Source organism: Scyliorhinus canicula, chromosome 19, assembly GCF_902713615.1.
Source record: "Scyliorhinus canicula chromosome 19, sScyCan1.1, whole genome shotgun sequence".
Lineage (NCBI taxonomy): Eukaryota > Metazoa > Chordata > Chondrichthyes > Carcharhiniformes > Scyliorhinidae > Scyliorhinus > Scyliorhinus canicula.
This window is the reverse complement of record NC_052164.1, coordinates 48,370,984-48,388,226: the sequence shown is the minus strand read 5'-3', so window position 1 is coordinate 48,388,226 and position 17,243 is coordinate 48,370,984. Positions and strand designations below refer to the sequence as shown.

Here is a 17,243-nt window from a genome sequence, read left to right as displayed (position 1 = left end):
TCGCGCTGCTGACACGCGGCTAGCCTAACCCCTGGTCACTGTCTGCGTCCAACGGTCAGTTAGCACCGTCCCCTCACCAGTGCGCCAGTCGGCTCTGCCCACCAGCCGTACGACAACCTGCGGGCGTGTCCTCGTCACCGTCCTGCCATGACAGGGCGGCTGACATGTGGCGTCTGCGGATGGACAACCCCCTCCACCCCCTCCCTCTCCCCCTTCCACCTCCACTCACTCCCTCCCTCTCCTCCTCAACCTCCACACTCCCTCCTCTCCCCCTCCCACTCCACACTCCCTCCATCTCCACACTCCCTCCATCTCCCCCTCCCACTCCACACTCCCTCCATCTCCACACTCCCTCCATCTCCCCCTCCCACCTCCCCTCACTCCCACCCCCCTCACTCCCACCCCCCAATTGGCCGCAGCGTTCTCGGGGAAGCCTTCCCCAGTCCGCGGAGACTCCGGGACAGTCCGTTCACCACCTCTGTGCTCAGCGTCAGCCAGCACGACTGGCTGACGACTGTATATAGCAGGTGTGAATGGCGATGGCGTGATCTGGGGTCACGCCGTCGGGACTTCAGCCCATTTGTGCCGGAGAATAGCGGGGGTACCGGAGAATTGCCATTTTGTGTGTCTCGAGCAATTCTCCGGCTTGCGTAACGCGGAACCCGATGGGACCGATTTTGCCTCTTGGAAGAATCACGGGAGTGCGTCGGACCGGCGTCGCGTGGAAAACTGGCGCGGCCTCGGAGAATCGCGCCCATTGTTTCCCACTTTTCATTTTAGGAATGCAATCAATTAAGGCGCTTGCAAAAGGTTCCTCAAATGCTGGAATGGGTATTAAGGGCATTAGTTTTATCACTGCTTGAGGTCTCCCTATCACTTGACATGTGTGACATGAGCGACAAAATTTAATTACATCTTTATGCAGTCCAGGCCAATAAAAATCTTTTTGGATTTGAGCTTGAGTTTTCCTTACTTCCAAATGACCTCCCACTGGTACCTCATGTGCTACTCGCAACACCTCCTTTCTATACCCTGCTGGCAATACCACTTGATGAACTTCTGCCCACTTTTCATTCGCCTGCAAATGTACAGGTCTCCATTTTCTCATCAAGACATCACTTTTACGGTAATAACACTCTGGTATACACTAAGATTCCTCTTCCGCGTATGCTTTCTGATACATCCGTTTTCTTTCTACATCTTTCTGTTGCAACTCCGCCAATTTTCCTGAACTAAAAATATCCACCTCATCCTCCACCTGTTCTTGTTTTTTTCAACCATCTGATCAAAAATCGTTTCTGATAATTGCACTTCAACTTCATCTTCACTCTTTGATTTCTCCTCTTGTCTTCATCTGTGACTTTGCGACCTTGTTACTACACAATCCGGAAAAATCCCAGGATATTCATCCTTCAACACTTCAGTTGTCTGATTTTCCAGTGTTTTTCTTCAACCACCAACACTGTGACTTTACATAGCCTAGTTTAAAACAGTGAACACTTTTCATTTCTATTCCACCCTCCTGGATTTATTTTTTAACCTGAGGTACACTACCCTTATTATCACCCATCAGATCTCCTTTACCTCTACCACTTGACTCTTTCTCTCTTCCCCAGTTTCTATCTCTCACAGGCTGAAACTTTTAAACTCCTCCGAAAGTATAATTTCTCTGACAGCTTCGTGTGTTTGGTCTATTTTCAAAGCTCTTTTCCACCTATCAAAATTACTCTGTTTGATCCTTTCAAACTCCGTGAATGTTTGACCAGGTTCTTTCCTTAAATTTCTGAACCTTTGTCGGTAGGCATGATGTAGAGATGCCGGCTTTGCACTGCTCCGAAAACTAGTGTTTTAAACAAACATGTTGGACTTTAACCTGGTGTTGTAAGACGTCTTACTTTGTCTGTAGGCTTCAGGCACTAGTTCATATGCACCTAAGATGGATTTTTTCACCTCATACGTCCCAGATACATATTCCAGTAGTAATGCAAACACTTCACTATCTCTACCTATCAACTTTGTTTGAATCAGTTATACCCACATGTCTGGTGGCCATTTCATTTGTTTAGCTAGCTTCTCAAATGAAATGACAAAGGCTTCTACCTCCTTCTCATCAAACCTTGGCAATGCTTGGACATATTTAAATAGATCCCCACCAAGCCTTTGACTATGATGCTTTTTCTCTTTATCCTCATCACTATCCTCCAACTGTACGTTTCCCTTTACATCTGCCAATTTACGAACTGTCATGTTTCATGGCCATTTTCTGAAGTTCAAACTCTCTCTTTTTCCCTTTCCTCTCTCTCTCTTTGTTTTTCCCTGATCTGTATCTCCCTTTCTCTTTCTTTTTGTTTTGCTAGGGCTATTCTTTCTTTGTTTCTTTCTTCACTCTACTTTTCTTTTTCCCTGATCTGTATCTCCCTTTCTCTCTCTTTTTCTCTTTCCTGTCTCTCTTTTTCCCTGATCTGTATCTCCCTTTCTCTCTCTTTTTCTCTCATTTCATATTCATGGTGCTTTAATCTTTGTCATGTTCCAGTTGTTTAATCTGTAACTGAATTTTTGCCAGTTCTAATGAGTCATACTGTATCTCAGGCAATTTTAAATGTTCAACCAGTGCCATAAGTACCTCTTCTTTTCGCATGCTGTCAAATAACGTTAACTGCAATGTTTTTGCCAAATCTAAAAGCCTTTTCTTAGTCTCTGTTCGTAAGGTACTGCGTGTGACCTTATCCACCCCCAAAAACTTCAGAGCCTCTGAAAGAGCCATTGTCCACAACACACTCCCTACTTAAACTGAAATGCTACACCTGAAAAGCAACCACAATATGCTCACCCCTCACTGTCTTTACGTTCACAAAGCCAACCCAATAGATAGACTTTTATCCCCCTCGAGCCCCCAATTTGTTATGGGCCAGGGTTTAGAGAACCCCAAAGTGTATCGTGGAGTTCACCTGACCACAACTTTTAATAGATTGTGGTTATGGGGAGCACATGGGGCTACTTTACAGGTGTGTTGCAATAGAGAGCTAAAGTACTTTTAAATTAAAATAATGTTTATTTATGAAACTAGTTAACACTTTATAAACCCACAGTCAACATCGTAACAACACCAACTAAAATACTTCCCACAAAGAATACAGTAATCTTTCAGTAACCCTTCATCTTTCCTTACAACATCCATAAGACAAAAGACCCTTTTAAACACAGAGATCAGGTTTAAATTCTCGACCGAGAGCAGTTATCATTTTGAAATCACTCAAATGATCTGGAGACAGTTTTTAGATTGCAGAGATCCAGATACAGCTGCTTGCTTTTCCTGCAGCTACCCAGCTCTCAAAACGAAACTAAAAACCCACAGACACACACCAGCTTTTGTTCAAAGCAAAAGTGAAAGACAGGCAGCCCAGCTCCACCCACATTCTGACATCACAGCAGCTATTCAATAAATACCCGTTTTTTGAAGGTACATCCACTACAGCTATTTAATAAGCACCCATTTATTAAAGGTCTTACATGGCAATTTATCTATCTATCTATCTATCTATCTGTCTGTCTATCTACCCATGTCTCTGTCTATGTATCTATCTGTCCACATATGTCTCTATCTGTCTGTCTGTCTTTCTATCTATGTCTCTGTATCTGTCTATCCATGTCTCTATCTTTCTATCTATCTGTCTGTCTGCCAATCTATCTATCTATGTCTCTGTCTATGCATCCATCTTTCTATCTGTCTCTATATGTCTCTATCTATCTTATCTATCTGTCTATATATGTCCCTATCTATCTATCTGTCTCTATCTATATATGTCTCTATCTATCTATGTTTCTGATAATTTTTTAATCGCTTATTGTCACGAGTAGGCTTCAATTAAGTTACTGTGAAAAGCCCCTAGTCACCACATTCCGGCGCCTGTCCGGGGAGGCTGGTACGGGAATCGAACCGTGCTGATGGCCTGCTTGGTCTGCTTTAAAAGCAAGCGATTTAGCCTGGTGAGCTAAACCAGCCCCTCTATGTCTGTATATATTTGTCTATCTATCTACGTCTCTCTATCTCTCTATCTTTCTGTACAGCTCAGTTGGCTGGACAATGATGCACAGCAAGGGCAGCAGCGCGGGTTCAATTCCTGCACCGGATTAGGTTATTCATGAAGACCCTGTCTTCTCACCCTTGCCTCTAGCCTGAGGTGTGGTGATTCTCAGGTTAAATCACCACCAGTCAGCTCTCCCTGTCAAAAGGGAAAGCAACCTATGGTCATCTGGAACTATGGCGACTTTACTTACTATATATATATATATCTCTATCATTACCTGTGATATTATCCTGTTTATCCCTGAATGGGTCCTGTTACCATCACAGCCTTCCTTCTCTGCAGTAACTGTGAAATATTTTTCTATTCTGTTTTTATGTTCCTTGAGAATTATGTTTTTTGCCTTCCTGATTATTGTTTTATTTCTCACTTAACCTTTGTGTACCCCTAGTTTGACACTTCTAAACTGTTCTTAAACAATGCCTTGCGAAACAGAAATCAATTTTCCGTAAGGTGGGAATGTTCCTGACCTGTGTTTTTTTAACCTAGTGGCTGCTTTAAATTTAACTGGCCCAAAAGCACCTCTTTCTAACTTAAATGGCACTCGCTGCCCCCCAAAAACCTATCCCCTGCTTGTCGCTTCCTCAGCCAAGTGACCTACTCGCCGATTCCCTCTCCCACTTGCCAATCCTCTCACTGCCTCGCTCGCCCCCTTGCTCACTCCATCCCTCGTGCTGGCCCTGCCCCTGTGTTTAGGAGAGGGACAGAAAGCGAAGTTGTGAGTGGGAAGGTCAGGAGAGAGAAGCGATGATCTGGAGTGAAGCGATGAACGGGAGAGAGTTGAAGAGGAAAGTGACGATTGCAAAGGTTGGAAGAGGGAAGCAGCGAATGGGATGGAGAGGGATGGGGTGAGAGGGCCTATTGGGGATGTGGCAAGCCAAGGGGCAGTTTGTTTCAAAAAAAGTCTAAGAATGCACCGTAAATTACACTACGGTGAAAATGAAGGCTGCACTAGTTGGAAAATCTCTCTGATATGTGAAGGCAATAAAACAAAAGCACACTCTTGGAGGTTGCTTTAAATAGGGGATAAGTGTATTCTCTCTCATCATGTTCTCCTTTGCTGTCTATGTGTTCAATGTATCCTTCACTTCCAACAATTCCATTGTTCCCTTAAGTCATTATTCATCCATAAAACCCCACTCATATTAGAGTCATAGAGTTGTACAGCACAGTAAGAGATTCTTTGGTCCATCATGTTTGTGCTTGCCATCAAGCACATATCTATTCTTATCCCATTTTCCAGCACTTGGCCTGTATCCTTGTATGCTGTAGCATTTTAAATGCTCATAAATGATTTTTAAATGTTATGAGGGTCTTAGTCTCTGCCATCCTTTTAGGCAGTGAGTTCCAGATTCCAAACACCCTCTAGGTGAAAATGATTTTCCTCAAAATCCCTCACTTACCTGAATCTGAATCTGTGTCCCCTGGTTATTGACCCCTCTACTGAGGGGAAACGTTTCCACCTATCTGTGTCCCTCACAATTTTATACATCCCAATCAAGTCCATGTTCTCTGCTCTAAGGAGAACAACCCCAGCCTAACCATCTCCATAGCTGAAATGCTCCAGCCCAGGGAAGGTAAAGGAAAGTCACCATAGTCCCAGAAGACCATAGGCTGCTTTCCCCTTTGAGGGGGAGAGCTGACTGGGTGGTGAGTTAACCTGGTGAGGGGCAAGGTTGAGAAGGTAGGGCCTTCATGAATAACTCAGCCGGTACAAAAATTGAACCCACGCTGCCAGTCTTGCTCTGCATTACGAGCCAGCTGCCTAATCAACTGAACTAAGCCAACGCAAGCAACGTTTTGGTACATCTCCTCTACACCCTCCTTCGTCTAATCAAATCCGTCCTGTAGTGTAGTGGCCAGAATTGTACATGAACTCTAGTTGTGGCCTAACGAACATTTTATAACCTCCCTGCTCTTATATTCTATGCCTCAACTAATAAAGGCAAGTATCTCATATGTCCTTTTAACCACTTTATTCACCTGCCCTGCTGCCTTCAGCGACCTATGGACATGCACCCCAAGGTCCTGCTAGTCCTTGTATTTCCAAGTGTCCTACCATTCTGCATTGACATTCTGTGCTGCCCATCTATATGAACTGGATAGGCTGAACCAGGTCCGGTATTGTGCCGGGTCAGAGAATCCCCGCGGGGAGGCGCGAATCCCACCCCGCCACCCCGACGCCGGCTTCCCTATTCTCCCACACCGTTTTCCGGGCGCCGGCGGGATTCTCGCCATGCCAGTCGGGGGCCGTTGACAGCGGCCACCCTGGCGACTCTCCGGGCCCCGATGGGCCGACACATTTTGTCCTGTCCCGCCGGGGTGAATTACTCACCTCGCACATAGCGGGACCTGGCAGGTAAGTGTGCGGGGGCAGCCCTGGGGGAGATGCGGGGGGGGGAACCGACCCCACGGGGGGGGGGGCACGGTGGCCTGGCCCGCGATCGGAGCCTACCAATCAGTGGGCTGGCTGGTTCCGTGGGGGCCTTCTTTCCTCCGCGCCAGGTCTCTGTAGGGCTCCGCCATATTGCCTGGGGGCCAGCGCAGAGAAGGGAATCCCCGCACATGCACGGATGTACGCCGGCCGTTCTGCGCATTCATGGAAATACGCCGCCCATCCTGCGCAACGCGGAAATACGCCGCCCGTTCCATGCATGCGCAAACTCGCGCCAGCCCTTCGGCGCTGGCTGGAGCTGCGGGAACCACTCCGGCGTCAACCTAGCCCCCGGAAAGTGGAGAATTCCTCACTTTCGGGGGCTGTTTACGCCGGAGTGGTTGGCGCCGGTTTTCATGCCGGCGTGGGGACATGGCCTCATTATTGGAGAATCCTGCCCCATGCTTATTAGGTTGGCAGCGAGTGTCTTATTCTATTATATGTTTTCAATATTATCATTGCGATTTTAATACATTTGTCCATTAATGTTGTATTTAATATGGGCTCAAACTCACAGAGGTTCAAGGTTAAGCATTGTAACTGAAAGTAATCGGATGATTTCATTTGTTTCCCGACACTAAATGAGCATGCGGACATCAACAGTCGCCTCAGCAACCTGACAGGGCAACAGTTGAGATTTAACATTTAACACCACCAGGCGCCCCATGAATGACTCCGTCCTTGGTTCAGGATCCAATCTCCCATTTCTACCGTTATTCCATAAGAAAATCTGTTCCAACTTATGACATTTTGACCTACAACATGATTTTCAGGAACCAATTGTGTCATAAGTATGAGGACTGAATGTAAACTAAATAAACTCAATGAGGACAAAGCCCCCTGGTCCAGGTAGGTTGCATCCACGTACTTTAGAAGAATCGAGGGAAGGGATAGCGGAGGCGTTACTGCACATGTTTAATAATTTGTTTGAAAAATGTGTAGCGCCAGAGGACTGGTGGATAGCTAAATAATTCCTATATCTAAGAAAGGGAAGTAACAAGTCCAGGCAATTATACTGGTCAGCATAACATCAGTCGCAGGAAAATAGTAGAATTCTTAGTAAAGGAGAGAAGAGAACATGGGGCCTCATGGTAGCATGGTGGTTAGCATCAATGCTTCACAGCTCCAGGGTCCCAGGTTCGATTCCCGGCTGGGTCACTGTCTGTGTGGAGTCTGCACGTCCTCCCTGTGTGTGCGTGGGTTTCCTCCGGGTGCTCCGGTTTCCTCCCACAGTCCAAAGATGTGCGGGTTAGGTGGATTGGCCATGCTAAATTGCCCGTAGTGTAAGGTTAATGGGGGGATTGTTGGGTTACGGGTATACGGGTTACGTGGGTTTAAGTAGGGTGATCATTGCTCGGCACAACATCGAGGGCCGAAGGGCCTGTTCTGTGCTGTACTGTTCTAATTCTAAAAAAACATTTAGAAATGAGAAATATAGTTATGAATAGTCAGCATAGATTTCAAAAGGGAAAACCTTGCTTGATAATATTTGTTGAATGTTTGGAGGAGGCAGCAGAGAGAGTAAACAATGGTAATGCAGTAACTGTAATTTTTTTGGATTTTCAAAAGGTTTTGATAAGGTGCCGCATAATAGACTTATGAATAAGGTCAAAAATTGTGGAGTCAGGGGGACAAGCAGCAGTTGCTAAAACAATGCAAAAGGAAAATACTATGGATGTTGGAAATCTGAAATTAAAGACAAAATGCTGGAAATACTCAGCAAATCAAGCAGCACCTTGGAGAGAAACAGAGTTAATAATTCAAGTCAATGGCCTTTCAGCAGAACTGAGGAAAGGTAGAAATGTAATAGGTGTTACGCCAGTGGAAGGGGAATAATAATAATAATCTTTATTGTCACAAGTAAGCTTACATGAACACTGCAATAAAGTTATTGTGAAAAGCCCCTCATCGCCACATTCCAGCGCCTGTTTGGGTACACAGAGGGAGAGTTCAGAATGTCCAAATTACCCATCAGCATGTCTTTCAGGGCTTGTGGGAAGAAAGCGGAGCACCCGGAGGAAACCCACGCAGACACGGGGAGAACGTGCAGACTCTGCAAAGACAATGATCCAAGCCGAGAATCGTACCTGAGACCCTGGAGCTGTGAAGCAACAGTGCTACCCACTGCGCTACCATGCTGCCCATAAGAAAAGAGAAAGGCTAACAAAAGGGAAAGTCCATGGTAGGGTGGAGGGCAGAAGAAGTTAAGTAACAAAAGATATCATGCAGCAAAAAGTAAAGAGAGCGGTAATTGATATAGCAAAGGACTAAAGGTCGTGACTAGATGAGGTATGAATGGCAATGAAACAGGACGAAATAGCAGACCTCTGAATACAGCATAAACGGATGGGGGCACTGTAGCACAGTGGTTGGCACATTTGCTTCACAGTTGCTTCACATCTCCAGAGTCCCAGGTTCGATTCCCGGCTTGGGTCACTGTCTGTGCGGAGTTTGCAGGTACAGAAATGTGGCCCTCAGCCCGTACTGGTCCACCATTCGGTCCATTGCTCGTTGGAACACCGAAAATCCATTCGTGAAGCCAAAGGGAACCCGGAGGAAATGGACGAGGCGGCCATCTGCCTCGAACGCCGTGTAGTGGCGGTCCTCCGGGCGGATTGGGAGCTGGTGGTATGCAGACTTCAGATCCACCGTGGAGAAGATGCGGTACAGGGCGATCTGGTTGACCATGTCTGCAATTCGGGGGAGGGGGTTCGCATCGAGGTGCGTGAACCGGTTAATGGTTTGGCTGTAATCAACCACCATCCGTAACTTTTCCCCGGTCTTGACGACCACCACCTGTGCTCTCCAGGGGCTATTACTGGCCTCTATGACTCCCTCACGTAGGAGCCGCTGGACTTCGGCTCTAATAAATACCCTGTCCTGCAGTCTATACCGCCTGCTGCGAGTGGCTATGGGTTTGCAGTTAGCAGTGAGATTAGCGAAGAGTGGAGGGGGGTCGATTTTTAGAGTCGCTAAGCTGCATATAGTGAGAGGAGGTAGGGGTCCGCTGAAGCTGAGTGTGAGGCTTCTAAGATTGCATTGAAAATCGAGCCTGAGTAGGAGGGGGGCGCAGAGGTCTGGGAGTACGTACAGCTGGAAATTAGAGTAGCTGGTGCCCTGTATTGTTAGGGTCGCAACGGTGTGCTCTTGTATTTGAACCAAGTGCGAACCCAAGGCGAGGGAGATAGTTTGCCGTGCAGGGAAGATAGGGAGCGAACAGCGTCTTACCAGGTCTGGATGCACGAAGCTCTCGGTGCTCCCGGAGTCAAAGAGGCACGGTGTCTTGTATCCATTAACCTGAACGGACATCATCGAGCTCCTGAGGTGCTTTGGCCGCGACTGGTCCAAAGTGACTGCGTGAGTTGCGGGTAGTCGGTGGCTTGATCAGCAGTGCTGGAGTGGCCCCGTGATGACTGTCCGCGGAGGTCGTAGTCGTCGAGATGAACCTTGGGTGATGGCCAAGATGGCGGCCCCCGTTGATGGCACGTGGCGGGCGGTGAAGAAGATGGCGTCCACGATGGCCGTTCCTGTGGATCGCACGTGGCGGGCGGTGAGGAAGATGGCGCCCAAGGTGGCGGCCCCATGACTTGCACATGGCCGGACGCGTGGGGGAGGATTGCCAAGATGGCGGCCCCCATGAGTCGCACATGTCGGGTGGAGGCGGAGTCGGCAGACACGCTGCAACATTGCGGGGTCTGCGGGCCTGCGAGTTCGGGTAGCGATTGCTCTGGACAGCGGGAGAGTTAGAGGGTTTAGATTTAGACAGGCATACCTTAGCATAATGTCTTTTTCGACCGCAGCTGCTGCAGGTCGCGTTGCGGGCCAGGCAGTGCTGCCGTGGGTGTTGGGGCTCACCGCAAAAATGGCACGCTGGCGCTCCATAGTGGGTGGTTGGCCGTGCGGCGCAGGCCCGGGGTGGTGTCTGGTCGGAGGTCCACAATGGGTCGCGTGGTCTGCGTGGAACGAGTTCAAACTTTGAAACGCGACCTCCATTGAGGTTGCTAGCGTTACCGTGTCCTCCAAGCTCTGGGCCCCTTTTTCGAGGAGACGCTGGCGCACGTAGTTAGACCGGACCCCTGCAACATACACATCACGGACAGCAAGTTCCATATGCTGGGAGGCAGTTACAGCCTGAAAGTTACATTCCCGTGCAAGGGCTTTTAGATCGCGCAGGTAGTCCTCTAGCGACTCTGCAGGGTGCTGGCGGCGGGTAGTGAAAATATGCCGCGCGTAGACTTCATTTACAGGCCGCACATATAGTCGGTCGAGTATAGCGATTGCCTCGGTGTACAAGTCGGTACTATCGAGTTGCGTAGAGATGCGATGGCTCACCTACGCATGCAGTAGGCTGAGTTTCTGCTCCTCTGTAGTCTCGGAGGTGGTTGATGCAGCCAGGTAGGCCTTGAAGCACCGAAGCCAGTGTAGAAAGATTTCCTTCGCTTCTGCAGCCTGCGGGTCGAGTTCTAGTCCATCAGGTTTGAGGGCTGATTCCATGGTGGTTTTTAAAAATCTATTAAATTGATGTGACCATCAATTCACTCGAGACACGAGAGGAAGTAAACTGTGGCTTTAATAGACTTACAACTGAGCCTGCCTGCGACCAGAAGAACTGAGGGCAGATTCACAAGACCGCAACACTTTATACTTCCGGTAGTGGGTGGAGCCATGGGCGGAGCCAAGGGTGGAGCCCTGTACAAGCTCCTCATCTCCCCCTGTGGGCAGAGCCGCGCAACGGCTCACAGACAGAGCCCACAAGGACACAATGCTATATAGTGTGAATTGCATTATACATTCACCACAGGGAGGTCAAACAGTTGCAGGGAGTACAAAATAAATGGGAATATACTAAGAAGGATAGGTGAAGTGAGACATCTTGGCGTACAAGTACACAGGTCACTAAAGGCAAGGTTGTTAAGAAAGCATATGAAATGTGATCCTTCAATTAATAATAATAATAATAATCATCATCTTTATTGTCACAAGTAGGCTTACATTTCTGTGAAAAGCCCCTAGTCGCCACATTCCGGTGCCTATTCGGGTACACTGAGGGAGAATTCAGAATGTCCTATTCACCTAACAACACATCTTTCGGGACTAGTGGGAGAAAACCAGAGCACCCGGAGGAAACCCACGCAGACATGGGGAGAAGGAGCAGACTCCACACAATGACCCAGCTGGGAATTGAAGCTGGGACCCTGGCACTGTGAAGGATATAATGTTGGAATTGTGTAAAACACTGGTGAGGTCACAACTGTAGTATTGTGTGCAGTTCTGGTCACCATATTACAGGAAGGACGTAATTAATTTGCAGAGCATGCAGAGTAGGTTTCCAAGAATGTTGCCAGGGCTAGAAAAGTGTAGCTATGAGGGGAGATTAGATAGGTTAGGGTTATTTTTCTTGGAACAAAGAAGGCTGAGGGATGATTTATTTATGGTGTACAAAATTCTGAGGGGAAGAGATAGAGTGGACAGGATAAAATAGTTTCCCTTGGTGGAGAATTCTAGACCCAGGGGACATTGATTCAAGATAAGAGGCAGAAGGTGCAGAGGGGACATGAGGAAGAACTTCTTTATGCAGAGGGTAGTGGGTGTCTGAAATTCACTGCCCCAGTTGGTGATGGCAGCAGAGACCCTGAAACTTTTAAAAATTACCTGGACCTGCACTTAAAGTGCTCTAAGTTACAGGGCTATGGACCAGGTGCAGGAAGCTGAGATTAGAAAGGGAATCTGATGTCCTTGGGCTGGCATAGACCAAGATGGGCCGAATGGCCTCCTTCTGTGCTGTAACTTTTCTATGATTCTATCTTCGGGCTGTAGGAGGAAACGAGAGCACCCAAAGAAAACCCACTTAGTCACAGGGAGGAAGTGCAAACTCCACACAGTCACCAAGGTTGGAATTGAACCTGGGTTCCTGGTGCTATGAGGCAGCAGTGCTCACCACTGTGCCACCGTGCCACCCCAGTGGCTGTGGGAGTTTGTGGGTTTTGAGGGCAGCACGGTAGCATGGTGGTTAGCATAAATGCTTCACAGCTCCAGGGTCCCAGGTTCGATTCCCGGCTGGGTCACTGTCTGTGCGGAGTCTGCACGTCCTCCCCGTGTGTGCGTGGGTTTCCTCCGGGTGCTCCGGTTTCCTCCCACAGTCCAAAGATGTGCGGGTTAGGTGGATTGGCCATGCTAAATTGCCCGTAGTGTCCTAAAAAAAGTAAGGTTCAAGGAGAGGAGGGGGGTGGGGGGGTTGTTGGGTTACGGGTATAGGGTGTATATGTGGGTTTGAGTAGGGTGATCATTGCTCGGCACAACATCGAGGGCCGAAGGGCCTGTTCTGTGCTGTACTGTTCTATGTTCTATGATGTGAATATTGATTTATATTCCCTCAAAGCTTTAATTACACTCTTGATTCGGAATTGAAAGCATTGGGATTCTATCTCACTGTATGACTCATTCCTCCTTTTGTTTGCTTTAAACATTTCCTGCCAGTGAATTTAATAAAATGTAAAGCTCTTGGTGGCCGCAATGAAATATTGGAACCAAAATAATGAAACTGGACTGCACAGTCTGCTGTCACTTCACAGATTTTGAGTGACTAATTTATCTTTGTACTTTGTACTTTGACGAAGTTCAAGTCACAGTTCAGAAAGAAGCATTTCTGTAGCAGCTTTCACCACTTCAGGATGTCACAAAATGCTGCACAGCCGTTTGAAAACTTTTGAATTCTCGTCACTTTGTAACGTAAGAAAATAGCAACCGATTGCCCAAGGGCAAGATCGCATAAAGAGCAATAGGATAAACGACCAGATAATTGGATTTTGTTTTATGTTGGCTGAGGAATATACATTGGCCATGGCACCAAAAGACCTCCCTTACTTTTCTCCAAATTGTGTCATGGGTCTTTTAGAACATAGGACATAGAACAGTACAGCACAGAACAGGCCCTTCGGCCCTCGATGTTGTGCCGAGCAATGATCACCCTACTCAAACCCACGTATCCACCCTATACCCGTAACCCAACAATCCCCCCATTAACCTTACACTACGGGCAATTTAGCATGGCCAATCCACCTAACCCGCACATCTTTGGACTGTGGGAGGAAATCGGAGCACCCGGAGGAAACCCACGCACACACGGGGAGGACGTGCAGACTCCGCACAGACAGTGACCCAGCCGGGAACCGAACCTGGGACCCTGGAGCTGTGAAGCATTTATGGTAACCACCATGCTACCGTGCTGCCCCTATATTGGCATTTTCATGGCCAATATCAGAAAGGATGCTGAGGTTTAACATCTCATCTGAAGAAAAAAGCATCTCTTGACAGTGCGGCACTCCCTCAGTACTGTACTGGCCCAGCATCCTAAATTTTCATCTTCCAATCTTTCGAGTGGGGCTTGAAACCACAACCTTCTGACTCCAGAGTAAGACTGCTTCCCATTACGACAAAGCTAAAGGTCAAAACTGATAGTTTCTCCCAAATTAACAATTCCTGTGACTTTAAGAACACCAAGAGGATAAAATTTCAATTATTAGCACGTCGATTAATTTAATATTTCAATTATACAGTCAGGTATATTTTTTTCCTCTTCTCTCTACATTAAGGGTCATTGTCGAACCCTCTGCTTTAATGATTCTTTCCCTGGATGTTAAAAACTATGGGACTCCTTATCCCTCAGCTTTCAATTTTCTGACCTCCGGATTGATGCCACCCAGCTCGGGGTGGTTCCCTGATCTTCCCTTTTACTCTTTCGTCCTGAGCCCTTAACTTGACCCTTCACCCTGATATTCATGAAAAGTGTAACAAACTCAATCTGCAATCCATAAAGTCAAGTCGCCATAGTCCCAGATGATCACAGGCTGCTTTTCCCCTTTGAGGGGAAGAACTGACTGGTGGTGATTTAACCTGACGATCACCACACCTCAGGTGAGGGGCAAGGTTGAGAAGGGGGCGATCATGAATAACTGAAGTAAAAACCAGAAAATACAAGAAACACTCAGCAGGTCAGTCAGCTTTTGTGAAGGGAGGAAGGTTGTGTTGCTAACACCCTCATGAAACTTCATCAACCTAAAAATGTAGTTAACTCTTCCATAGTTGGTGCTTGACCTGCTGAGGTTTTCCAGCAGTTTCTGTTTTTATTTCCAATGTCCAGCATCACAATGGCAGGGGGTGGGAACAGTCAGTCGTTATTCACCGCAGTTCTAATAATGTTGCTCCTACCATAGGGAATGTGAGCCGGCAATGTACTCGTGAAGGTTGGACTGAGCTGCTGCACCCTTACCCTGACGCATGTGGAATTGACATCAGTTTCATGGAGACCGATGTTGAGGTCAGTCATTCTGTTCAAACCTTTGTCCCCAAGTATTGGATTGATATCTTCCTTAGAAATGTTGACTCGCCTCATTTTTACTAAGGCTGGATTCCTGCTTCCTCAATATGGGGATTACTATTCAACCACAGCAGAATTAATAATTACATCTGTATTATCCTGAATTGGTCAGAAATTTGTTTTCGATGACAGGGTTGAATGGGCAGGATCATGTTGGCTGCTTGTCCTGTTCCCTGATAGCTATTCCATTTTGTTAACCACAAAAGTCTGGAATATAATGCAGGAATATTGCCGGCAGCCAACCTAACAACTCATAATTAGCCCGACGATTCTGCCTGGTATACTTATGGAACCTTTCCTTCAATGTATTCATACGACTCACCTCAATTACTTCCTGTGTTGGCAAGTTCCACTTTTGCACAAATTTTATTCTGTTGGAGTTTCTTTTGAATTCCTGACTCAGTCTCTTTGTGAGCATTTTACACTCCAGTGTAATATGGTGAGTGAACTGGACTCCAGTTCTGCTTTTCTCATAACGGGAATCAATGACCCTTTTGTGTCTTCATTGGTCAGAACCTGCATGTTCTTTTTGTGCATTTGAACAGGTAAAACAGGGGGTTTAGCCCTCCAGCTGCACTGTCGACTTTCCCGCCATATTTTCAAAAACTTTGTTGACAAAAACTAAGAGGCAGGTCCACACATCAACCCCTCAGCAATAGCGGCTCTCAAGGAATCGGGGCGGCAATCAAATAGATAAATAAAAAGAACCCCCCATGGATTTAAGACCCTCCCACCCTTCCAAAACCAAACCACACGGACCTCCTCCCTACCAGAAGCTCCTCTTCCCCCGGCAGTTCCACCTGACAATGTCTGGCCAAAGTCGCCTGGCATTGCCATGGTCCTGAATGGACCTGACCCTCTTTCCACCTCACCCCCATCCCCACGCCACACCCACCCAGGGCTATAATGAGCCCAGCGGGGACCATTCGCCAGGTTTACATGTCACAAAACCCATTGTAAACCCCGCCGATGTGACATCACGCTAGTGGGAAGGGGAAATCCCTACATGGAGGCACGGTTCGACGGGGATGCTCGCTGAGTGTATGCTAATTGGGTTCTTGATCTTTCATGTCGGGCCCCCATTACGTCATTGGTGTGGGGGGGGGGGGGGGGGGGCAAAGAGAATCGAGCAGAGAAATCCAGATTAGCCACCTCCTTCCAAGAGAAAAGAATCATACAGTGCAGAAGAGGCCCTTTGGCCCATCAATCTACAGAACCGATTCTTTATCTTCACTGCATTCTGGTCTCATTCTTGTAAATCTTCCCTGTACTCTCTCCCGTGCCTCTATACCCTTTATATAATGTGACCATGGGCGGCATTCTCCCCTACCCGGCGTGACGGAGGGTACCGGAGTAGGGGAGTGGCGCCAACCACTCAGGGGTCGGGAATCCCCAAAGGTGGGGAATTCTCCCCACCTTTGGGGGCCAGCCCCGCGCCGGAGCGGTTTGCACCAGAAGACTGGCGCAAAAAACCGGCGCCCCCGGCAGCGGGGCTGGCCGAAAGGCTTTCGCTGGTCGGCACATGCGCCGGCAGTGACGTCAGCGGCAGCTGGCCGCTGACGTCACTGCCGGCGCATGCGCGATGTGGGGTTCTCTTCCGCTTCCGCCATGGCGGACGCGGAAGGAGAAAGAGTGCCGCCAGGGCACTGGCCCGGAGTCTGAGCGGGGGGCCCCGATCGCGGGCCAGGCCACCGTGGGGGCACCCCCCGGGGTTCAATCGCCCCCCGCCCCCCCAGGACCCGGGGGCCCGCTCGCGCCGCTGATCCCGCCGTTCCAGAGGTGGTTCAAACCTCGGCGGCGGGAGAGGCCTCCCAGCGCCGGGATTTCGGCCCATCCGGGCCGGAGAATCACCGCAGGGGCCTCTCCGATCGGAGTAGCGAGATTCCTGCCGCCGCCACTTCCCAGGTGGCGGAGAATCTCTCCACGGCGGGGGCGGGATTTTAGGTGGCCCCAGGCGATTCTCCGACCCTGCTGGGGGTTGGAGAATTTCGCCTCATAACTCCACACAGTGCTCTAAGTGTTAGCTAAGGTTTAATACAGGTTTAACATAACTTTGCTACTTTTTAATTTTGTGCTTTTAGAAATAAACCTTAGTGCTCAGTTTAACTTCTTTATTGTCTTTTACCTTTGTATTTTCTTTATCCGTAACTTTTCCCTTATGTCGGTGTTAATCAATTAGTGTTAGCTTGTTCGTGTTTTTTAGCAGAATGGATTTTCCTCTACTCTGTTGTCAACATCTTTAAATGTTTCCCATTGCTTTCCATCATTGCTTGACAATATTGTTGTCCATTTTGTTTTCCAAAGTTCTTTTCCCACCCTCTCAGAATTGGCTTTTCTCCAATCTATT

At 48.0% G+C, this 17,243-nt stretch overlaps 1 protein-coding gene across 1 annotated transcript in view; it reads left to right on the top strand.

The window, feature by feature from the left end:
- LOC119954548 (vasoactive intestinal polypeptide receptor-like) overlaps positions 1–17,243 on the top strand; it is a 284,628-nt gene that overhangs the window by 170,724 nt on the left and 96,661 nt on the right. Inside the window, exon 4 of the mRNA XM_038779875.1 lies at positions 14,733–14,836. Coding sequence (XP_038635803.1) covers positions 14,733–14,836 — 104 coding nt within the window. The remainder of the gene's footprint in view (positions 1–14,732; positions 14,837–17,243) is intronic.